This window comes from Triticum urartu, chromosome 3A, assembly GCF_056163025.1.
Source record: "Triticum urartu cultivar PI428250 chromosome 3A, HENAU_Tu73, whole genome shotgun sequence".
Lineage (NCBI taxonomy): Eukaryota > Viridiplantae > Streptophyta > Magnoliopsida > Poales > Poaceae > Triticum > Triticum urartu.
In genome coordinates, this window is record NC_141875.1 from 540,888,708 (window position 1) to 540,913,466 (window position 24,759).

Genomic DNA, 24,759 nt, shown 5'->3' on the forward strand with positions numbered 1-24,759 from the left:
CTGGCGCAACGGCTAACAGATGGAACCGTGGGCCGCAGTGTATAGATCTTCTCTACGCGGGAGCCGTTGCCTGAATTTCAGCCAACTTTCAAGTAGCGATTTTGGTGTTGTCGGCAAAATGCAAACCAAACTAATTGGGAATAACCACTCAAAAAAAAACTAATTGGGAATAGGTTTACTGAATGTGGCAAACGAAGAAAGAAAAACTTACATATGTGACACTGGGAGAAGTGTCTTGGCAGATACATAATGTCCTGCATATAACTAGGAATCATTTATACAACCTGTGTGAACTTGCACGCAAGTGCATGGGATAACAACAGAGACCTTTTAGTTTTGTCATGTCACATGTAGTCATCATTTATAGTCATAGTACTTTTTTTCAACTCTACGTATATAGCTAGGTTCTTGCATGAGAGCTCATTCCCCTCAATTTTTCATGTCTCTCTGTCACATAGGCAAAATTACCATGTAAGCAGGCTATAAGCGGAGGTGGATTAGGAACACTCGGCGACTCCCCCATCCGAAATCGCCGCCGCCCGCATGCAGGCTTGGGATCCGTGCCACTTTGCTGAAAATCATTACATGCGGCGAATACGGCAACCACGTCGTAAGATGTAACACTACATACATGTTCGTGGTCATTTATTGTACGCAAAAGCTAAATACCTGCCGACTGGTCGTTTGCAACAGGCGCGTACGACTCGGTGGCCGCTCGATCCAGATCGTGCACACGCCCCGCCGCCTAATATTTTTCTCCTTATCTGTTTCTCCCACACCGATCCTCCATCCATGTCCATCCATTTCCCACAGCAGCCGCCGCCCCGTGTTACTCGCTCCCGAGCGCCTCCGCGTCGCTCCTACCATCCAGCGCCCGCGTCGCCAGGTGAAGCTCGATCCCGAGCTGCGCGTCCCCCTCTGAACCGCTCGTTGGTCACCGGAGCCCACCGGTGAGTAGCTCCTCCTCCGCCAGTCCCTCTACTTCCTCCTCCCATATCCTCCATCTCTCATCTTTCGTATTCTTTCTCGTAGCCATGGCAGCCTAGGAAGCTCCAGTTCAGCCGCCATCTACGATGGAGCCAAGCTCGACCCAGAACGCCGCCACCCTGCCGGAGCTCCCCGCCACCGGATCTGCGCCGCCCCTCCTCGGATCTGTCCATCCACGCTGCTACGAGCCCCGTCTGCCATCGCGTCCTTCACATGCCTCCTGCACCGCCGCGGAGGAGCAGCGCCTCGTCCAGTTCGTCTGTTATCAAGACTTTGGAGTGATGTATGCATCAGGTGCGATTTGTTTTTTGTACTGCTAGAATAGTATGGGTGGTAGTTGTTCCCAGAACCCACTAACATACCGGGCACTATGCATCTACTCTACCATGTAGATTGATTCACTGTAAGTGTGGGATTTACAACCTTCACTGATTATAATTAACAAGGACAAACACCAATTATAGTTCTATTCCCTGATGTAGTACTATAGTTTGTTTTGCGTTATTGGAAATTTGTGGTACGAATGTGAGGTTGGGGAAAATGAGTGGCAATAATATCAGGTTTCTTTTTCTGGACCAGGTGTTTTGTTCCTTGCTTCCTTATTTTGTGGCAATGTTTAGCCTGGTAACTTATACGATGTTTAGCCTTGCAGATTCTAGTGTGTCAGCATGATATGTGTTCAACTTCGCATCACTTTTTGCTTAGCAAAATCTGTATGATTTTGTTTGTAATGTGTTAGCCTGTTTGGCTCTTTTTTCAGCATGGTATCTAAACTGTTTATCTTGACAATTCATATTTTTTAACTCGAATTTGTTTCCACTCAGCTTGAGCCCGATAACTTATACGATGTTAGTCTGGTAGCTTTCTACTGTATCAGCATAATAACACTCACTTTGATAGCATGTTTTAACTCATTTTATTTTTCAGCATGGTAATTCAATTGTTTTTACCTGATAATTCATATGTTATTTGGCCTGATGATTATACCATGTGTGGTAGTTTAACTTGATCTGCTTCGAACACTTTAACTTTACGTTCAACCTGATAACTTATGCAACTTGATGCTGATAAATTATAATATGTCAGCACGATAGGTCGTGATGTGTCAGAATGGTTAACTCGGACTGCTTTTTTCAGCAATCATATTTTTACTTCATCTTGATGACTTATGCAGCTTGAGCCTGATAACTTATAATATACTATGTATCCCCCTGATAAGTTCAAGTATGTGGGCATGATAACAACCAATTTTGTTAGCTTGGTTAATTCTTTTTTTTTCAGAATGGTACCCTAAACAATTTCTACATGATAATTCATACTTTTTAGCCTGATAATTCATACCTTTTTGTCCTGATAATTATACTGTGTGTAGCAATTTAACTTGTTCCGCTTTCACACTTAATTTTTTTACTTTCAACATGATAACTTATGTAACTTGAGACTGATAAGTTATAATATGTCAGCCTGATAAGTTGTGATGTGTCCGAATGATTAACTTGAACTACTTTTCAACACTCATGTCTTTACTTCCACTTTCACTTTTATTTCCCTATTTAACTCATTTTGTTTTTTAGTGTGGCAACTCCAATTTTGTTTCCACCTGATAATTCATATTGATTTAGCTTGATAAATTACATTATGTCAGCATGTATAACTCTAACCGCTTTCAACACTTATAATTTTACCTCAACCAAATAACTTATGTGACTTGAGCCTGATAAATACAAAATGTCGGCGTGATAACTTGTGATGTGTTACAGTGTTTAACTCGGACTGCTTTCAACACTCATGTTTTACTTCATCTTGATGACATAGGCAGCTAGAGCCTGATAACTTCAAGTATTTCAGCATGATAACAACCATTTTTTGTTAGCTTGGTTAATTGAATCTATTTTTTCGGCATGGTATACTACCTAATAATTCATATTGCTTTAGCCTGATAAATTATACTGTGTGTATTGTTTAATTTGATTTTGCTTTCAACACTTTATTTTTACATTCAACATGAGAGCTTTATGCAACTTGATAACTTATATAGTGCCAGAATGTTTAACTCACACTCTTTTAGCTTGTTCAACTCATTCTTTTTTTCCAGCATGGTAACCTAAATTGGTTCTAACTGATAATTCATACTGCTTTGGCCTCATAACTCACACTGCTTCGGCTTGATAACTTATAGTATGTCAGCATGCTTAACTCTACCCTTGTGATTTTGTGGTGACATGCATCTGTGATCATATCTCTAGGTTTAGGAAGAATTTTACATAGTTAGCAGATTGATTATGCTAAATTCTCACCATGGCATGATGCAGGTTACCCAGCTTGCTAGGTAGTAGCAAAAACACTACAGTAGTGATGTAGTTACGTGGGTGGTTGCGGTAATATCTAGTATTCGAATTGATAATTGTCCATGAGTAGTTCAAACAACCGATGTAATGTTGCCAGTAAAAAAACATATGAACAATATGGGTAACTCGGGTAACTCTTTACAGAATCAAGTGATAACATTCGACCTATAAAAGTTATTGAAACGTTGCCAAAAACTTCCTGTTTAATTTGATGCCTGATAAGTCTGGTGTAAATAGATTGATAGCTTATGCATATGCATGGTAACTTTTGACCCCAAAAAAAATCATTGGAACATATCAATATGGGATCTAGTTTCGAAGATCTCGTCGTGACAAAAATTTTATATGAAAACAATTTTTCAATTGGATCAACGGTTTGAACTACAAAACATTTTCAAATTTGAATTTCAGAAGAATCTTGGTTGACGTCAGCAATTTTTGTCTTGTTTAGAACTAGTACTGGTGAGCCACCGTATGCATGCAAACTTGCATTGGAAATGGCATCGCATGCATGCATGGTGGGGGCAATCGTTCGGTACAGTCAGACGTTAGTTGTGCGGATCTGTTGCTAACGACCAGTCGACTGGTCGTTAGCACAGTCCTTTATTGTATGCAGTTGTGAGGTACAGGTACAGGAAACCAGCCCGATGTAATTAATTCACTCCACCGTCACCTACCTGTGCAGTCCCCTACTTGCACGCAAGCACTCCATATCCAGATCTGAAAAACTATTCTCCTCTCGCCGGCTGCTAGTGATTGACGCACAAACAAATTCCTCACAGTAGAAGTGGATTTCAGATTTGATAGTAGTCCTTTGAGGCCGCTGATTATCAATAATCTTGAACTGCTGTCCTTCTTCGGCGGAAGGAGATGAGCAGTTCAGTAGATCGGCTGGTGCAGCAACCACCCTGCGTCGAATCCGTATAAGTTCATTTGGTTTTGAAATGATTGATAAAACAGACCGCTTTACTAGTTGCAGATCTGTTTATCTTGATTTTTCTTTTGTCCCTTTGTAGATCGAATCAAGATATAAGAGCCGATGAGTGCGCTGTCGGGATAGCTCAGATGACCGTCAAAGAGGGGCGCCAGCTTTCGATAGTTGCTGAAGCGGACGAGCTCGATTCTTCTAATGGAAGCACTGAGCAGCACGTCTCGACAGTTCTAGATGCAGAGCATGGGTCGAAATCATGGACTCCAAATCTTATTGACGTGGAAAGGGAAAACCGCGGCTGGGTTCGACGGTAAGTTTCTTCAGTACACGTCCGATTATTAGATGCACAAGTATAAATGCTTACGTATGCTTTGAATAGTGAAATAGAAAAATATAGTTCGGACACAGATACAACACTGAGAAACGCGGAAAAATCAACTGTAATATGATTATATACGTTCATCTTATTTTTCTGTAGTAAACCTAAAATTCCTAGGTTGTTGACACTGGTCATTAGTTTACCTCCTATGCAGACATAGGCACGGTTGGGGAGGGCGTGTTGGGGGCTCGGCTGGAGATGCTCTTAGCCAGTTGGCTTGTGTTTGGGGATCAGTGCAAGTTTAACCAGAATGATTTTCAATGTCTCAATATAGCAGCTGTGAGTATATGTACAGTTTCAGAGGGTGTTTGGTTCCAGAGACTTTTTTGTGTTGGGACTAAAAAAAGTTTCTAAAAGTTCCTAGCAAACCAAACATGGGGGGTTTTTTTTGGGACTTTTTGCTAAAAGTCCTTACAAGCACCTCCTTGAGAGTCTTTTTGATTAGAGAACCAAACACCATCTCAATCTGTCCAAGTGTCCATACGCATTTAATTCCAGGCAGGGTGCACATGTCCGTGCATAATCGAGCGCCTGATTCATTTATGAATTTTCTGAAAGTCATTTTTTATTATTAGCAAGACTCTCATAACGCATCTACAGGAAGTCTCCCATACAGTAATAATTTTATTATGTGCATGGTCGTCGCATACCTTAATCACAAACCAAGCATATATCTTTTCAAGTCACCTGTTGATTCATCTCTCTACTGTCAGTTATTTTAAGTTTGATTCGGCAACAATGACGAGAAGTTGTAATTCCCTTTCAGGCACCAGTTCAGTACACGTTGGAAGAAGGATTTGGAAAGACCGACCCCATGTGTCAACTATGTTCAACGAAATGTGGAGCGTGGTTTTAAATGGAGATTCTTGATATGGCGTGTGCAGACGTAAGTCGGTAGGAGAGAAAGAAGGTGACGAGGTTAACAACTTCCCATGCAACGGAAGCGTGAAATGATGTCATGGAATCTCACAATTAGCCTGTTGCAATTCAAGATCAGAGAAGTGATAGTATGTATCTTTGTAATGAATGAATAAAAAGAATTCTGCTCAGCGTATTATTGTGTTTTTTTGTCACTCGTAGTAGTTAATCAAATGGTATGGTAATTTGACAAATGCTTTGCCTGGACAACTAAGCTTTCTTCAACGAATCGACGTAGGTCGATGAAAAATCATGGAGTACACAGCTTTTTTTCTAAAAGGAGTACACAGCTGTTTCTCCAAAATGGGACATGGAGTTGAGTTGCATGTCAGACTACGGTACATGCATGGTAAAGTTCTGCGTTAAGGGTCCCACATGCATGCATGCAATTTCTAAACACAAGTTACTCCTAGTTCATTAATGCTTTGCGTGTCACTCCGGTGCCACGAAGGGTGCGCCCGAGTTACTACACACTTTTAAACGCACCATCTCCCCATCGGATGATTGATGGAATCAGCGGTGAAAATGTTTGGAACAAAGTGTGCATCCGTTTTTTACTAACTTTATGCACCATGTGTCACACAAGGAAAATGAAGAAGCTTTTTCCACTATAAATCAAGAGTTCAGTTCACCGCAGGGAGCTTTGAACTCTTGATTTATTGTACTACTAGAAAAAAAGAGTGTACATTAAGCAACCATTATCCATGGAGAAAAAAAGGTGGGAGATTGAGGAGCGTGGTGCATTGAATTGAAGCTCTGGTTGTTGGGCGTTAGCAGTTGAGTAGGATGCATGCACACCATGTCAGAAGTCAGAACATGAATGACACTTGCATCATTTAATACGAAAACCGCTGGAGAGCTATACACGGCAAAAATCATCCAATACGCACAAAGCTAATATAGCGGATGGAATCCCGAGGCAATTGAATGAGCGAGATTATAGTGAGCGTAGTCGCCAGGTGCTCCAACGCATTTTCGGGCTATAAGCTTGCTATTGTACTAGCTCTAAAAATACAACCATATTAACTTATAAACGAATTGTGTATGGTGCCCTACGCACTACCTACTTTCAAGAACCAGATACAATCCCCTGCAATTCCTCACACCCCCCACCTCTGGTATTACATTATGGGACAACAGAAATATTAACACAAAATGAATGAAAATACACTTTGATTATCTGGTATATGCCGCCTATATACAACAGTCTCTTTGTCGGGATGCAAGTCCAACATTTTTGTGTGTTGTCAGAACCCAAAGGCTCCAGATCATCCCTAAACCTTTTGTTCGCTGGATGGTGAATCCTGGAGTGATCCATTTTGGCAGACAGAAAAAATGTTATTACAAAAACACTAAACAAAGTAGTACTACTAGAACTGAAGCAGTGGCTGTATTGAGAATTCCCAAGGATAAATTCTTCGTGGGAGCATAAAAAAGGGATTTTCAACATCCTTGGGATCATGTAATTTCTAATATTTATTATTTTCATGTTCAGGGCACAGCTGAAATTGAAAACTTAACCCAAGCATAAACCTGATTGATTTTCAAGCAAAAGAGAGCAACTTACATCAACATGAATCTCCACTGGGAACAAATTTATGGCACCAGGATTGAAAGAGAATCTGGCAAATGCAGGACATAATAGCAAGTTATACAAAATTGTCTAGGTAAACATGACTGCCACATGGTATTAGAAAATGTCCCTAGTTGGCATCAGATATGTAGAAAATTCTAGTTTACTTCCGAGTCAATGTGGGCCAATTTCATTCCACTATCCTGATAAAATGTGCCATAAGCCTAATGTGCCATAAGTCAAAATAACAGTTTCAAGGCATTTATGTAGCATCAGTAACTGCATGCTTAGACATTATTATCACTTGCATATTCATAATAATTGCATATTATTTGTGAAAATCAGCATACACAAATAAAAAATATTTACCCTCGTGATAGTATAAGCCTCCATGCGTATGGAATGAAGAATTCCTCAGGATGACTTTCTTGCTCATATGTAAATCGTAACTGCGTAAACATCTGGAAAATACAGAATTGTATATTGTTATGCCACTCTAAATACCAGAATAACTTTTATATGGATGGGAAGAAATTTAACACCAAACAATAAGAAATATGAAATATGTCCACATGGCCCACATGAACCCCTACTCTATGATTAGAGTAAACTGCAGCAATGTCACAATACAAGTCTCACCTTCATTCCTTCCCCACGCCATGAACGGCAATTTTTATTAATGAGCTCAAGAACCTTGTCAACAGACCATTCCCCGTCTAACTGTTGCATGTCCATTCTACTGTTGAAGAAATCCAATACCTGCCAGACAAGTTTATAAGGTGGAATATGATCAGAATCAGAATCTGGAGGAAGAAGACGATGATGTGTTGTACTTTGTTGAGTTCACGAAAGACAAAAAGGTAACATACTGTGTATATATTCTCAAGCAATTCATTGAAACGAGGATGGTTCTTGAAGGGCTGAAAAACCTCTTGTCGATGCAATACAGCATACACAACCTGTTGATGAACATGTTAGAAGTAGTTTGGCTCTGCCTATCAGGTATACTGCTGTACTGGTAGCTAACATACCTCAGGATTTCTGGGTAATGCATATGTAAGGATTGCATTGATGATTTCCAGAACGATTCTTAAGAAGTCAGTGTATATGTGAAGCTCCGTTGACTGCAAAAGTACACCACTGTTTACAGATATGAAGGGAAGAAAAAAAAACAATGGTGCTGTTATGAAGCAAGATAACAGTAGAGTACCGTATCATCTGAAATGATGTCTGCTTCCATTTGATCAGACGTAACTTTGAGAGCCTTGTCATTTTTTAACTCGGCTAATTTGGCATACCTGAAGAATGGTAAATAAGCAAATGGACAGGTTAACTTGAATTAACTTTAATTAAGTGTAAAATGTGATAATGAAACAGGGAGAGATTGAGCTACCATACTTGCGAGAAAGCATGTCGAAGAGGCTAACCAGCCTTTGAGATGCATATGCACTCAGCCTATGCGCATGAGGACCCATGTTTGCTAGAATTGCAAGACAGTTCGTGTGAAGGTAGACATCCTGCAAGTATACATAAGCTTGTCATTAGACTTAACCAGAAGTAGTTTGACATGCAAAAGGAAGCTTCTACTAAGGTATGATCGGAAGTCTTCCTTGCAAAAGGGATACTTCTAGGCGAGTGTGACATGCATCAATTTCCCTGAACAACAAAAACAAAATTTTGTACATACTCGCAGCTTGGAGAGGTTGTACTTGATGGTTCGGATTAGTACTACGACCATCAACGATCCCAGAGAAGTTTGATGCATGAGGCGCTCCTGGTACCAAGGAACGCTAGGAAGCACCTAAAAAGTGAACACTAAATCATGAAAGAATTCATTAAATAAAATAAACCTAGTTAATTTTCTTACCAATTTGTGCACACTAGCATTGAAGGTTGAATCTTGACTAAGTATCAGGAGAATTATCAACAGCATGTAGATCTGATTGGAAGTCTTCCTTGATGCATTGTAGAGCATTTCCAAAATAGGCATAAGCTGTCGACAAAATCCAAGCTATAACTCAGGCAGTCGACAAATGATATTTGTCAATATATGTAATCAAAGGCTAACCTTACATGTAAAGTATGTGTTGGATTATTACTTTAGCTATTACTCCTTGGTTTTAATATGTATTTCCCTAGACTTCGCTTTCTAATGTTTCATGCTGACTGCCACGGAGTCACAGATTTACTATGCCAATGCATGGAAGGATGGGAATGAAAAGAAGTCATGGCGCAACTCTTACTAGTGAAAAACATATTAACCACTGATATATTCTCTCACTAAAAGGGAAAAATAGTTTAAATGCAACTGTTTTATTAATTCAAAGCATATTCCGTCCAACTATTAAATGCCCACATGCTCCAACAAGAAGGGTTACAAACATAATTGCAAGAAAACATACCAAAGTATCCAAGTCTGTTCGAACCAGAACATACTCCTGAAAATCGCAGTTCCCATGGACCAGAGAATAGAGCAACAGAACTGAGCTCTCATCTTTTAAGCATCTGTATGGATAGTGGAAACAAATGAATTACACACCACTAAGGTCTTTTGGTACATAATAATTTACATCCTGAAACAAGATGAACATACATGATCCTTGAATAAAAATAATGATAGGTCCTAGATAATGGGCCCACAGAAGATGTCAAGATATCTAATTTTAAAACATTAGTTTTGAAATTACTCACAGCAGTCTCATTACTACCATTAAACCCTGATACATGACTCCATTTTGGAATACGGCGTTAACTGTTCGGTGTTATTTATAATCTACACATGACCAAAATTATCGCTAAGTGCAGTGTTGTTTTTATCCATCAAATCTGATATTAGACCGGAATCATTGCTACATTTTCGTTTGTGAAGAAAAAGGAAATAATCTCACTGTTTTCTGCCCCAGAAATATTTGGTTAAATTCCACAAATCTAATAAATAAAGTACAAGCATATCACTGAACTAGCATGATGATGCATTACTTACGTGCCAAGAGCATCAAACAGCGATGCAAAAGACAGCCTGACAACGGGTCCATTTTGAGCATTTCCCTCAACATCGGCATGATCAACTGCAGCATAATTCATTTCTGCAACTGTTAGTGATACATATGACTATATGAGTGCCACAATTTCTCTATATTGCAGGTGCATCTTACATTGAATGTCTTTAGCATTGTTTAGTGCCTTGCAGTAAGGGTTCTCATGAAAAGCTGGTGCATCCTTGACATTGGTATTTGAATCACTCATGTAGACACCGTCGGTTGGAATGGACTCATTCATTGATATGCATTTTCGGTAGTGGATCAGAATAAGCAGAACAAGTAAGCTGTTATCTGCCAATTGACTTGTCGCACCTTCAGCGCTTGCACTTACAAAATAGTTGAAAGTATAATATGGCAGTAGTACAAAATTTGCTGCAAAACCAGATAGATGAGTAAATTCAAAGATGTTCCATAACTGAAACATTTTCGTAGTAGGGAATATAAGGATGATTGAAGTGTACATAATAACTTCCTGAGTAAGATAGTAGGGCCTGTTTGGTTAGTGTACTAAGGTTACCAGCATTTGCCAACATTTTTTATGCCAAACATGAGTAAGGTTATGCAATCAAGATGGGTGCCACTCTCTGCTAGACTTAGGACGATCAAAATTGGTGGCACACATTGCCAGGCTAAGGGAAACTTTCCAGACCCATGTTGCAGGAAAGGAATATTGTCGCTAGTGTGACTCTGAACCAAACATGTGATTAAGGGGCTGTTCTGTTCCCAGCATAAGCCTGCAACGCCTAATTGTAGGCATGCAACAATTGCTTATGTGGGTATTTTGATTGGTGACATAGTTGTGTCTTACTATCTCACGTTCGGTCAAAACTTAACAACTTGTGGTGTGGCAAAGTGTGGCATGGTTAGTAAATCAAAGTTCAAACAGCCAGGCACTGAATTTTGGCAAATAATACAGTAGTCACAATAAAGGTTTAAAATGGCATCGCATCATCTATTATAACATAAAAGATATGAGAACTACAAAAAACACATTCTAAACAAAAAAATAGCCATAAAATGAAAATGTTCAGAGTATTGGCATCATGTGAAGGAGTTGCATTAAAATGCCGTCAATCGTGATGATACAAAAACTATAAGCAATTTCTGTGGAGAAGATAACCCGCATTACCAGCTGCTGAGCCAACTCGTTGCAGAACACCAGGCCCACCATCATCAGAGAAAACAGGGTGTGAACCATTTGAAGGAATTTGTGGTCGCCTTACAAAATTAAGTAGTAACTTTTGAACAACCGAAGCTACTATGGGACTGTCCTGCAGAAGACAGATGTGGCAAAGGAACGCATCCCAAATTTAGCTCAATAATATCTATAAATAAATCATCATATGCAGATTCCATTTTTACCTGAAGCATAGCCGCATCAATGAATGGATGCACATCTTTTGGTTCTGGAGATGGTCCAGAACATAATTGAGTCGACATAAGGACTAGCATCAAGTTCAGAAGCTCGTGATGTAGGTAGCATGACTCTGGACTGCATATAGAGATATTAAAACAGTGAAGTTCAAATGGCAAACAAGCATTTTAAAAGGAAAAACCAGATAGGCATACACCATCCATCAAGATACCTTACATCTACACTACCAATGTAGTTCAGCACCCCCTTCATCAGAAAATACTCCACACTTTGGTCTAGAGGAGCAGGGAAATATAAAATGTCGTTAGAGTTTACTATATCGGCCATACAAAAAACATTCATAGTGCATTTGAAATTTTAATGATCATTACCAGAAGGAAAATTTTCCAGCCCCTTTTCATCCTTGTCGATGTCAAGGCATAGCTCTTGCCAATTATCTGCCTTGGCATTCTCAATAATGAACTTGAGAAATATGGATGATATATAGGCAGCATTGATAGCCTTTCTATAGACGCTAGAAGATACAGAAGAAGCAGATGTGCACTCTTGCAAACACCAAACCAAATGGATCAAGATCTTTGCAAGATGCTTTGTATGATAGTTGTTCTGCGCTGCACATACACATAACCCAGATTGTGAGACCAATGAGCCAAAGATAATTATGATTTAATTACAGGAACTAATCATACAAGTTCTGTCGAAGCATTGGAACCATAAGGTTAACACTTAACAACTGGTATAATCAAGTAAAATATTTAGGGATGAACTACAGCACGATGGCACTTGGCGCGATGCGAGCGATACCACGTGATATGCCCACATCACTTTGTGTCATTCACATCACAGCAGCACACTCAGCCGTGTGGGGCCTGATCGCACGTGCCCAGCACGCCACACTGTGCTACGGGGGCAGCGAACTTTCACGCCCTAAAAATCTCAGAATACTTATATCATGCAAGTGGCTCCAGTAACATGAAACCTTATTTGCAGGAATGTAAACTGCACTGAAAAGATGATTCACAGTAAGTATTTACTACTTAAAAAGATTGGGTTGGTGATCGTGGTATGACACGCCTTCCCCTTTCACCTCCCTAGAAAATATCTAACATGTTGCACTTCTATCCATATCAATGTACATAAAGGTGTTAAAGTGGAAGGTAGGCATACCATACTAACAGGTACTTAAACATACAACTCTCAAGCATCCATAGGATATGCCTACCTTCCATTGTAACACTCTGAACACAACAATCAGCAATGGGCCAAAAAATGTACACACCTATGGGCAGGTGTTTATGAAAGCCCACCTACGTACGTGATTCCTTCATAATCTCATACTAAGCCCCCCCCCCCCCTCCCCCCTGAATTCCAGCTGTGGGACCCGTGACATCCAATAAAACCGCACCACGTCGCCTTTTTCTTAGAAGTCCTGTAGGCTCTTCATAGGTGTTGTATTGCTCTTTAACTACCTATTAATATTCTATCTTGTTTACTACAAATCGGACTAAGTTCGAAAAAAACATCGATCCCACCACACAGACCAATCCACCAATGAGGTCCCTCACTGGTGGCAACATAAAGCGTAAATGCAGGTCTCACGCCCCTAATTTGCACATTGATGCTTCACCTGGGAGTTAAACTCCGGAACCAAAAAATCATTGCAATGTTCAATACACTATAACAAGCACTTAAATCCTTCACCCTAACTACAATTAGTTAAATCATCCATTTGCATTGTCACCCATCACGAAGAAATTCAGGACAAGAATCCATAATTCGCCTTTCTTACTGAAAAGATAAATGTGGTTTTTTTTTCTCTTGTTCAACACAGTAGTCAAGCCCTCAATTAAGGCAGACCCAGGCGCACAGGAACTCTCATGATAAATTAAATTACAAAAGTTCCGTATATTGCAACGCACTAGGCTCAGTCAACCTTGATCACACAGTAAACTCAGTCAGTATTGATCGGACAAATACATGGCATGTTTCCTACCATTTCTATGAAGCTCCCCGCCTAAATTCCCATTCCAAGCACCAATGCAGGTCGCAGTCGACAGAAATCAACGCCCCTAAAGACACAATAAACGCGGGAAAAAGCGCCGGAAATGCCACGCTAACCCCGCCATCTGACCTCGAAGCAGCACGTAAACTGTGCGACCCACGCATAAATCGCATGATCCGCATTGCCCCCGCGGATCAAACCCCGCAAAACAGAAAGTAATCGCCACCCGAAGCAACAGCGAGAGCGGGGGAAACGGAAGCGATCAGAGCGAGAGCGGGGGAAACGGAAGCGATCAGAGCGACAGCAGGGGGGAGGCGCGGCGTGGATCTCGAGCCGTCGGGTCCTTACCAAAGGCGTGGCAGGCCTGCAGCACGCGGTCCCGCGGCCACTGCTGGGTGAGGGGCAGCTCGAGCAGCTGCGTCCAGAACTCGGAGGAGACCGGGTAGGCCCTGTCGCCGACGAGCGCGGCGAACATCTGCTCCGCCGCCCCCGGCGACGCGGCGCCCGCCTCGCCCAGCCTCGGCGTCGACGGCGCCACCCCCATTGGATCTGAGAGGGCTCGGCGGGGCCCCTAGGGTTTGACGCGGGCGGGGATTGGGCGAGGGGGAAATGGCCAGGTGGAGTCGGGGCGAAGCGAAGGTTTTAAATGGACGGGAGCGTGGAGACTTCGGGCGGAAGGGAGGAGGGGGAGGAGGAAGAGGGGGGCGGGGCGGGTGCGACTAGCCGCGGGTTGGGTTTGGGAGGTTTTGATGGGATTAACGATGGACCGAACTGCCCATGGGTTCCGGTCAACAGTCAGTAGGCGCGTGGCTTGGCCTGGTCTGGAGCGGGAGGGGTAATACGGTCTTTTGCCGGGGCTCGTGGGGGTTGCCGTTGTTGCGGGGCTGCCTGCCGTCGGTGGAGGTGGTGGTTTGGTGGTGGAGCATTCCGGAGGGTGGAGGGAGGCTGGAGGGAAGGGGACGGGGGGGACGGGAAGGGGGCGTGCGTGTGCGTGTGCGACGCGCACCCCGACGGGGACGGCCGCTTCGGCCGTGTCGCACTTCGTCGCTTCGTTCCAAACCCACTCTTCCCAACTTCCAACGTGGTTTGGGCGCCTCTCCACCGGATTTCTGGCCGTGCGTCTCACCGTGCTTGACTTTTTCCGTTCGGTTAGGCTTGCTTTTTGTTTGCTAGCTCGAATTTTCGCTTTTGTAGAGGAAGAACAAGGAAACAAGCTGGGAAGCACTACGAAAAATATCTCCCGATTTGGGAGTAGAAGCTTATCTCATTTTTTTCCGCAAAAAAAATAGTATTCTTGTAAACTACTGCAGTTGCAATTCCATGTTCGCTTGTGGGTTAATTTGATCATGCTCCGGCTAAACCTCAATAATCATGATACGCCCGGCCTTGGACGATGTGTTACAAAGTCAAGTCTTCCTTCAAATTGCTATATGAATACCCGCAAAAAAAATTGCTATATGAATAGTCTTCCGCTTGAACGACTAACATTTTTTTGGGGCACAAAAATCTTTCTTTTATGTACATCAAGTGATGCTTATTGACATACCGTACGTGATCGGAGATATCTAGGGAGGCCAAAAAAAAAGGTTTCCTAAGGGGGAAAAGGCTCTAGTTTTGCTATTCTAAACTCTTCTAAAAAAACTCTCTAGCGAGTCTTCCAAAGCTGGGACGATGCCCATATTCGCGTGAGAGAGGTTCATTGCAACTTCTCATATGTTTTGTAGTCTTCTATCAACGAGTCTCTCATCTCCGCGTGTTATATACTATGCCATTTGGCTTATTGTAGGCAATTCACTCATAAAAGGAAATGCAAAGTATGCTTGATAATCCACAAGTGTGCTGAATCGTAATAGTCTTCGATACGAAGTATTATACCTACAATTATTGTTTCGACATAAGGGAAGTCAAAAAAATATTTATAAATTTCAACAATCGAGTTGTCAATTCAAAGGAAAACTAATATTTGCCCGAGATAATTAGTTTGTAGCAAATATGATGGAGTGATTGCAGTTTAATTGCATTAAGTAACAGAAAGCATCAATACCCGATAGTTGTCAACTACAAAGTATTTTAAAGAGATCAGCAGTGATCAAAAGCACATGCACGACGATGGATCGGTTATGGGATTCGGGTTGAGGCCGTCATGGATATCACATATGTTGTTTGCAAATAGTTGTATGCCTTTTTATGAAGGCCGGTGGTCGAAGTGCTTTTAGGCTTAGTGAGATATTGGAAATGTATTGCATTGGTTCAGGACAAAGTGCAAACAAATTGAAGAGTTTTGTTTTCTTCGGCCTGAACAGTAGGTCATCCATTTGGAGAGGAGTTGGGAATATTTTCCGGATCTAGCAAGAAATGCTTTCTGAGAAATATCTTGGTTTCTCTACATAATGATGAAGATCACCAAAAAATGTTCAAACATATAGCCAAGAGGGCCAGGTCTAGGGTTCAAGGGTGGTGTGAAAAAATGTTGTCATATTCAGCTACGGAGGTTGTCCTCGAGAGGGTTATCCAGGCCTTACAAATCTACTCTATGAGTTGCTTGTAATAGCTTAGGAGTAATGACCTAGATATATGTTCTTATTGTATTGTTTCACCATTAAATCTTTGACAATCTCTTTCTGTGACTTTGGGAACTACCCAAATTGTTTCACATCTTAGCATAAGTCTGGCTATCCCTCGTAGTTCAAACATCATTTTATCTAGTATATGAAAGTATTTTATAAATAAATATTAGGTGATCTTTTACTAAATTGAAATATTTTGTGTGATTTCATTATAGCTAGAGAGTCTACGTTAAAATTTTACATCAATCAGGACTCATTTGAGGCCCCAACGAATGGATAAAATAGTGCAACTGGATCAGCCCACTTTCCCATATTCTAAGCAGCCAATCTAGCCCTGGCTATATAAAGCAACCCCCTCAACATTTTAGAAAACCCCTACCTTCCAAACCCAAGCCGCCACCCTCCACTTCCCAGATCTGTCTCCACCTCCATCGTGTTGGGATCCATGCAATCCAGGTTCGATGACCGTGCTCGCCCCCGCACCCCGTAGGGCCCGTGAGGTCCAATAGAGGCCCTCTCGAGCCCCATTTGGACTCACGCCACCGCATCCCCCGTCTCTCTCTCACGCACGGGTGCGCGCGATTGAGAGACCCAACCACTGTCGGCTTCTCGACAGATAGGTACCCCGGATCCTTCAGAACGTGCTGACCACGGTAGCGCACTGATACTTCTCCATCGTATCTACTTTTCCAAACACTTTTGACCTTGTTTTGGACTCTAACTTGCATGATTGAATGGAACTAACTCGGACTGACGTTGTTTTCAGCAGAATTGCCATGGTGTTATTTTTGTGCAGAAATAAAAGTTCTCGGAATGACCTGAAACTTCACGGAGAATATTTTTGGAATTTATAAAAAATACTGGCGAAAGAATCAACACCAGGGGCCCACACCCTGTCCACGAGGGTGGGGGCGCGCCCACCCCCCTGGGGCGTGCCCCCTGTCTCGTGGGTCCCCTGAGACTCCACCGACCTCAACTCCAACTCTATATGTTCACGTTCGGGGAGAAAAAAATCAGAGAGAAGGATTCATCGCGTTTTACGATACGGAGCCGCCACCAAGCCCTAATCTCTCTCGGGAGGGCTGATCTGGAGTCCGTTTGGAGCTCCGGATAGGGGAATCCGTCGCCATCGTCATCATCAACCTTCCTCCATCACCAATTTCATGATGCTCACCGCCGTGCGTGAGTAATTCCATCGTAGGCTTGCTGGACGGTGATGGGTTGGATGAGATTTATCATGTAATCGAGTTAGTTTTGTTAGGGTTTGATCCCTAGTATCCATTATGTTCTAAGATTGATGTTGTTATGACTTTGCTATGCTCAATACTTGTCACTAGGGCCCGAGTGCCATGATTTCAGATCTGAACCTATTATGTTTTCATGAATATATGTGAGTTCTTGATCCTATTTTGCAAGTTAATAGTCACCTACTATGTGTTATGATCTGGTAACCCCGAAGTGACAAAAATCGAGACCACTCCCGGTGATGACTGTAGTTTGAGGAGTTCATGTATTCACTAAGTGTTAATGCTTTGGTCCGGTACTCTATTAAAAGGAGGCCTTAATATCCCTTAGTTTCCAATAGGACCCCGCTGCCACGAGAGGGTAGGACAAAAGATGTCATGCAAGTTCTTTTTCATAAGCATGTATGACTATATTCGAAATACATGCCTACATTACATTGATGAACTGGAGCTAGTTCTGTGTCACTCTATGTTATAACTGTTGCATGAGGAATCGCATCCAACATAATTATCCATCACTGATCCATTGCCTACGAGATTTTCACATATTGTTCTTTGCTTAGTTACTTTTTCGTTGCCACTGTTACAATCACTACAAAACCAATACTGTTACTTTTGCCATCGTTACCATTACTTCCATATACTTTGCTACTAAATATTTTGCCACAGATATTAAGTCTTTCAGGTGCGGTTGAATTGACAACTCAACTGTTAATACTTGAGAATATTCTTTGGCTCCCCTTGTGTCGAATCAATAAATTTGGGTTGAATACTCTACCCTCGAAAACTGTTGTGATCCCCTATACTTGTGGGTTATCAGACTATTTTCTAGCGCCATTGCCGGGGAGCATAGCTCTATTCTTTGAATCACTTGGGATTTATATCTGTTGATCACTATGAGGAACTTGAAAGATGAAAGAACCAAGATTTTTCCCTCAACTACGAGGAGAGGTAAGGAACTGCCATCTAGCTCTGCACTTGATTCACCTTCTGTTTTGAGTAAACTTGCGACACCTACACCTGCTATTCATTCTGATATGTCGCATGTTATTGATTATGACACTTCTGCTATGCATGATGCTTATGATGAAACTACTTCTATGCTTGATAATACTGTGCCATTAGGTGAATTTCTTGATGAACAACTTGCTAGGGTTAGAGAGAATGAAATAATTGAAACCGATAATATTGATGAAAGTGATGATGAAGATTCTCCCCCTAGATATGAATTGCCTGATGTACCTGAGGGTTATGTTATGGATGAAGAAACTACTATAGACTTTTTAGCTTGCAAAGATAGATATGATCTTAAGAAACTGTTAGCTAAGCTGAAAGAAAAATCTTTGAATGCTAGAATGAAATATGACCCTGCTTTTGCTACTTCACCTATCTGTATTTCCGATAAGGATTATGAGTTCTCTATCGATCCTGAGTTAATTACTTTGGTTGAATCAGATCCTTTTTATGGCTATGAATCTGAAACTGTTGTGGCACATCTTACTAAATTAAATGATATAGCCACCATATTCACTCATGAGGAAAAAATTCGCTACTACTATATCCTTAAGCTATTTCCGTTCTCATTAAAGGGTGATGCTAAAACATGGTTTAATTCTCTTGATCCTGGTTGTGTGCGTAGTCCCCAGGATATGATTTATTACTTCTCTGCTAAATATTTCTCCACTCATAAGAAACAAGCTACCTTAAGGGAAATATATAATTTTGTGCAAATTGAAGAAGGGAGTCTCCCACAAGCTTGGGGGAGGCTTCTCAGATTACTTAATGCTTTGCCTGATCATCCTCTCAAGAAAAATGAAATACGTGATATCTTTTATAATGGACTAACCGATGCTTCCAAAGACCACCTGGATAGTTGTGCTGGTTGTGTTTTCAGGGAAAGAACTGTTGATCAAACTGAATTGCTATTGAACAATATGCTGAGTAATGATAATGATTGGACACTTCCTGAACCAACTCCTAAGCCAACTCCGAAGAAAAGGGGTATTCTATTTCTCAGTCCTGAAGATATGCAAGAGGCAAAGAAATCTATGAAAGAAAAGGGTATTAAAGTTGAAGATGTTAAGAATTTACCGCCTATTGAAGAGATACATGGTCTTGATAACCTCACACATGTAGTAAAGGTAAATTCTCTCTATAGATTTGATGAAGGTGATATTCCTCGTTATAAGTCTGCTAGCCAATGCTTAGATGAGTTTGATAATTTTATTGTTAAAGAAGAAAACTTCAATGCTTATGTTGGTAGACAATTGAAATGTAATGCTTATATGATTGAACAATTGAGTGATTATTGTTGGAAATATGCCCTAGAGGCAATAATAAATTAGTTATTATTATATTTCCTTGTTCATGATAATCGTTTATTATCCATGCTAGAATTGTATTGATAGGAAACTCAGATACATGTGTGGATACATAGACAACACCATGTCCCTAGTAAGCCTCTAGTTGACTAGCTCGTTGATCAATAGATGGTTACGGTTTCCTGACCATGGACATTGGATGTCGTTGATGACGGGATCACATCATTAGAAGAATGATGTGATGGACAAGACCCAATCAGCCTAGCACAAGATCGTGTAGTTCGTATGCTAAAGCTTTTCTAATGTCAAGTATCATTTCCTTAGACCATGAGATTGTGCAACTCCCGGATACCGTAGGAATGCTTTGGGTGTACCAAACGTCACAACGTAACTAGGTGGCTATAAAGGTGCACTGCGGGTATCTCCGAAAGTGTCTGTTGGGTTGGCACGAATCGAGACTGGGATTTTGTCACTCCGTGTAAGGGAGAGGTATCTCTGGGCCCACTCGGTAGGACATCATCATAATGTGCACAATGTGACCAAGGATTTGATCACGGGATGATGTGTTACGGAACGAGTAAAGAGACTTGCCGGTAACAAGATTGAACGAGGTATCGGGATACCGACGATCGAATCTCGGGCAAGTATCGTACCGATAGACAAAGGGAATTGTATACGGGATTGATTGAATCCTTGACATCATGGTTCATCCGATGAGATCATCGTGGAGCATGTGGGAGCCAACATGGGTATCCAGATCCCGTTGTTGGTTATTGACCGGAGAGTTGTCTCGGTCATGTCTGCATGGTTCCCGAACCCGTAGGGTCTACACACTTAAGGTCCGATGACGCTAGGGTTATTAGGAAGACTTGTATGTGATTACCGAATGTTGTTCGGAGTCCCGGATGATATCCCAGACGTCACGAGGAGTTCCGGAATGGTCCGGAGGTAAAGATTTATATATGGAAAGTTGTTGTTCGGGTTTCAGGAAAAGTTCGGTTTTTTTCGGTATTGTACCGGGAAGCTTCCGGAAGGTTCCGGAGGATTCCGGAGGGGTCCGGAGGTCCAGAAAATGTCCCACCATGTCCAATACAGCAGCATGGGCTGTAGGGAGGCTCCCTAGCCTTAATGGGCCAGGGGCACCAGCCCCCCCAAGGCCCATGCGCATGGGAGAGGGGAAACCCTAAGGGGGAGGGCCTCCACTTGACTTGGGAGGCACTCCTTCCCCCTTGGCCGCCGGCCCCAACCCTAGATGGGATCTAGGGGGCCGCCCCCCTCTCTCCCCACCTATAAATAGTGGAGGGGTGGGAGGGCAGCCATACCCTTGCACCTGGCGCAACCCCTCCCCTCCAATACCTCTCCTCCTCCGCGTGAGCTTGGCGAAGCCCTGCTGGAGAACTGCCACTCCATCACCACCACGCCATCGTGCTGCTGTTGGACTCTCTTCCTCAACCTCTCCCTCCTCCTTACTGGATCAAGGCACGGGAGATGTCTCCATTCCGTACGTGTGTTGAACGCGGAGGTGCCGTCCGTTCGGCGCTAGGATCATCGATGATTTGGATCACGACGAGTACGACTCCATCAACCCCGTTCTCTTGAACGCTTCCGCTTAGCAATCTACAAGGGTATGTAGATGCACTCCCCTTCTCCTCGTTGCTAGATTACTCCATAGATTGATCTTGGTGATGCGTAGAATTTTTTTAAAATTTCTGCTACGATCCCCAACAGTGGTATCAGAGCTAGGTCTATGCGTAGATTCTATGCACGAGTAGAACACAAAGTAGTTGTGGGCGATGATTTGTTCAATTTGCTTGCCGTTACTAGTCTTATCTTGATTCAGCGGCATTGTGGGAGGAAGCGGCCCAGACCGACCTTACACGTACTCTTACGTGAGACAGGTTCCACCGACTGACATGCACTAGTTGCATAAGGTGGCTAGCAGGTGTCTGTCTCTCCCACTTTAGTTGGATCGGATTCGATGAAAAGGGTCCTTATGAAGGGTAAATAGCAATTGGCATATCATCGTTGTGGTTTTGCGTAGGTAAGAAACATTCTTGCTAGAAACCCATAGCAGCCACGTAAAACATGCAACAACAATTAGAGGACGTCTAACTTGTTTTTGCAGGGTATGCTATGTGACGTGATATGGCCAAAAGGATGTGATGAATGATATATGTGATGTATGACACTACTGGAATCAGCTACTTTGCCATTTGTCAGCTCTTTGCCGTCAGCTAGGGACGGCAAAGAAGCTCTTTGCCATCAGCTACCTGAAAGCAGACGGCAAAGAATAGGCTGATGGCAAAGAAAGCCTTTGCCATCAGCCTGTTCTTTGTCGTCCGCTAGCAGACGGCAAAGAGGGAGGGGGCCCCACTGAGGAGCTGGTTAAAAAATACTTAACGGCCCCCCTCTTTGCCGTCCGCTAGCGGACGGCAAAGCGCACATTAGCGGACGGCAAAGATTAGACGTATCTAACGGCCGCCGCGCCCCACCCCCCTCTCTCTCTGTTTCCCTCCCACACACGCGCGCCGCCGCCCCCACCACTCGCCGCCGCCCGGTCGCACCACCGCCCCGTCGCCCCGGCCCCCCGCCCCGTCTCGGCGCCGCCGCGCCCAGGCCCCCCGGCGACCCGGCCCCCCCGCGCCCCACCGCCCCGGGCGCCGTCGCTCCACCGGCCGCCCGCCCCGTCGCCCCCGCCGCGCCCCATCGTCCTGGGACCGGCGCCGCCGCCCCAGGCCGCCCCGCCCCCCTCCTCCACCGTCCACCTCCTCCACCGGCCCAGGTGAGCTCTACCTCTCCTTTTTTTTTTTTTCTGTTTTTTTAGTTTTAGGTTTATGTTTAGTTTAGATTTAGTTTTAGTTTTAGGTTTAGTTTTAGGTTTAGGTTTAGTTTTAGTTTAGTTTTAGGTTTAGATTTAGTTTTTTTCCTTTTTTTTCTTCTATTTTTTTAGTTCTAGGTTTATGTTTAGATTAGATTTAGGTTTAGTTTTAGGTTTAGTTCAGTTTTAGGAAAGAAAAAGAAGAAGAAGAAAAAAACAGGAGAGGAGGAGAAGAAGAAGAGGAAAAAGGAAAGGAAGAAGAAGAAGAGGAGGAGGAGAAGAAAAAAGAAGAAGAGGAAGAAGAAGAAAACAGGAGAGGAGGAGAAGAAGAGGAAAAAGGAAAGGAAGAAGAAGAGGAGGAGGAGGAGAAGAAAAAAGAAGAAGAGGAAGAAGAAGAAGAAAAAAACAGGAGAGGAGGAGAAGAAGAAGAGGAAAAAGGAAAGGAGGAAGAAGAAGAAGAAGAAGAAGGAAAAAAGGAAGAAAAGGAAGAAAAGGAAGAAGAGGAAGAAGAAGAAAAGGAAAAAAGACCCCGACCCGGCACCCCGACACGACACCCCGACCCCGAGACCCCGACCCCGACACCCCGACCCCGACCCCGACACCCCGACCCCGACACCCCGACCCCCCGACCCCCCGAGCCTGACCCGACACCCCGACCCCGAGCCTGACCCGACACCCTGACCCCGACACCACACCCTGACCCCGAAACAACACCCCGACACCGACAAGGCACTACCCCGACATCGACACGACACCCCGACCCCCCGACCCCGACACGGCACCCCGACACCGACAGGACACCCCGACCACCGACACCTCCCGAAAAGGTGTTCTTTGGCCTTCCAGAGGCCGACGGGGTCATATATTTGTGAATTATTAGTTAGGTCATATATTTTTCGATTTTGTTATGAAAAACATCATATATAATTGTGTTGATCGTGTAGTTTTAAATGTGCAGTTGTTTCATCGCTGTGAGGTTTGGTGTTCGACGACCTCGCCGTGCGTTTGACGAGCTCTGCCCCTTCGTTCGTGGGTGAGCACAAATGACAAGTCCTCCTCCCCCATTAATTATTTGATCTATTCCGATGAAACTTGATAGCTAGCTATATATGTGTCTTGAATCATCAGTATGCGTAACCAATATGTGTCTCCCGTTCGAAAGCATCATAGTTATAAATATGCATGCATTTGCATATTTATAACCTTGATTCTTTCGAATTGTCCAACGCTATCCATGGACAGCCCGAGTATGTGTAGATTGGGTTCGTTTTCCCATATGCTTTGCTCCGGATCCGACGCATATATTTCGTCAGTGCCTCCCCTGTTGTTCTCCGGGTACACATCCTCTCTGTTTATTGCAGAGACGTGTATCAGGAGAACAGCGGGGAGGTGCTGCCGAAATTTTGCGTCGGATCCGGAGCATAGCATGGGAAAATGAACCCAATCTACACATACACGGGTGGGATTAGGACCTATCATTACCTATTAGAGTGTAGGTTGCATGGACGTAATAAAATTGACAAAGTAGATCAACTGATGAATATATACATGGTGAATTACATATATAATTGTTGTGTGTCCAGTAGCTCTGAAAGTCAAGATGAGTGACCGTGCTTGGATGTATACCGGTCACACTGGTCAGAACAAATGGAGCGCTGAATGGTTCACAAAAACTAAGGGGTTTGTGCAAGCCGCATTTGCAAATGGCCAAAAGAAAACCTGGTGCCCCTGTTTCCGGTGCGGCAATTGGGAAAAGAAGACAGAGGCTGAAATGGGCAAACACCTGCAAAAGAGTGGTTTTACGCCTGATTATACGGTGTGGACATTTCATGGTGAGTCTGCCCAACGTGACCGAGCTGAGGTGGATCGTCGTCGCACCGACGAGCATGGTACCGGGATGGAAAACATGGTGCAAGGCTATGATGATGCTCAGGATTCGGACGAGGAGATGGAGGAATCTGCAAAGGCCTTCAATGAAATGTTGGAGTCTTCGAAACGTCCGCTCCACGAGCACACTGAGCTTTGTCAGTTGGATGCCATCTCACAAGTAATGGCTCTGAAGGCTCAGTTCAACTTGGGCAGAGAATGCTATGACGCAATTATGACAGTATTTGGACGCTTTCTACCCAAAGGCCATGTAATGCCTGCAAACCTGTACCAGTCGGACAAAATCCTCCGTGCACTGAAGATGCCCTATGAGAAGATACATGCCTGTGAGAAAGGATGTGCCTTATTTAGGCTTGACTATGCGGACT

General features: G+C 43.1%; 2 protein-coding genes across 4 annotated transcripts; one reads left to right on the plus strand and one right to left on the minus strand.

Annotated features, from left to right (window-relative positions):
• Positions 1 to 705: 705 nt before the first annotated feature.
• Positions 706 to 5,757, plus strand: LOC125544969 (uncharacterized). Of its 3 annotated transcripts, XM_048708783.2 has the most exons (5): positions 706 to 950; positions 1,033 to 1,281; positions 4,352 to 4,576; positions 4,800 to 4,924; positions 5,412 to 5,757. In XM_048708783.2, the coding sequence occupies exons 1-4, from the start codon at positions 793 to 795 to the stop codon at positions 4,888 to 4,890; spliced, it is 723 nt and encodes a 240-aa protein (XP_048564740.1). In that variant the 5' UTR covers positions 706 to 792; the 3' UTR covers positions 4,891 to 4,924; positions 5,412 to 5,757. The 3 variants fall into 3 exon arrangements, with proteins under 3 accessions (XP_048564740.1, XP_048564741.1, XP_048564739.1); XM_048708784.2 differs by lacking the exon at positions 4,800 to 4,924 and having other exon boundaries at positions 710 to 950; positions 1,033 to 1,270; XM_048708782.2 differs by lacking the exon at positions 4,800 to 4,924 and having other exon boundaries at positions 711 to 950.
• An 806-nt stretch (positions 5,758 to 6,563) lies between these two features.
• LOC125544968 (dyggve-melchior-clausen syndrome protein) lies at positions 6,564 to 14,278 on the minus strand. The gene is made up of 18 exons (XM_048708781.2): positions 13,903 to 14,278; positions 11,924 to 12,163; positions 11,764 to 11,827; positions 11,540 to 11,669; positions 11,307 to 11,448; positions 10,292 to 10,549; positions 10,120 to 10,204; positions 9,539 to 9,641; positions 9,004 to 9,129; positions 8,824 to 8,937; positions 8,535 to 8,653; positions 8,347 to 8,434; positions 8,168 to 8,260; positions 8,006 to 8,095; positions 7,776 to 7,895; positions 7,506 to 7,597; positions 7,131 to 7,185; positions 6,564 to 6,867 (listed from the first exon to the last, which is right to left on the minus strand). The coding sequence occupies exons 1-18, from the start codon at positions 14,096 to 14,098 to the stop codon at positions 6,838 to 6,840; spliced, it is 2,145 nt and encodes a 714-aa protein (XP_048564738.1). The 5' UTR covers positions 14,099 to 14,278; the 3' UTR covers positions 6,564 to 6,837.
• Positions 14,279 to 24,759: the final 10,481 nt, after the last annotated feature.

What these genes read in the sequence shown, in the direction of transcription:
- LOC125544968 (XM_048708781.2), bottom strand. Translation starts at nt 14,098, where the DNA reads ATGGGGGTGGCGCCGTCGACGCCGAGGCTGGGCGAGGCGGGCGCCGCG. An exon ending in GAACAGACTTGGATACTTTG is followed by an intron (nt 9,130 to 9,538) that starts GTATGTTTTCTT and finishes TTTTGTCGACAG; the next exon opens with CTTATGCCTATTTTGGAAAT. An exon ending in TTCGACATGCTTTCTCGCAA is followed by an intron (nt 8,435 to 8,534) that starts GTATGGTAGCTC and finishes ACCATTCTTCAG; the next exon opens with GTATGCCAAATTAGCCGAGT.
- LOC125544969 (XM_048708782.2), top strand. Translation starts at nt 793, where the DNA reads ATGTCCATCCATTTCCCACAGCAGCCGCCGCCCCGTGTTACTCGCTCC. An exon ending in TTGGTCACCGGAGCCCACCG is followed by an intron (nt 951 to 1,032) that starts GTGAGTAGCTCC and finishes TCTTTCTCGTAG; the next exon opens with CCATGGCAGCCTAGGAAGCT. An exon ending in TGGAGTGATGTATGCATCAG is followed by an intron (nt 1,282 to 4,351) that starts GTGCGATTTGTT and finishes GTCCCTTTGTAG; the next exon opens with ATCGAATCAAGATATAAGAG.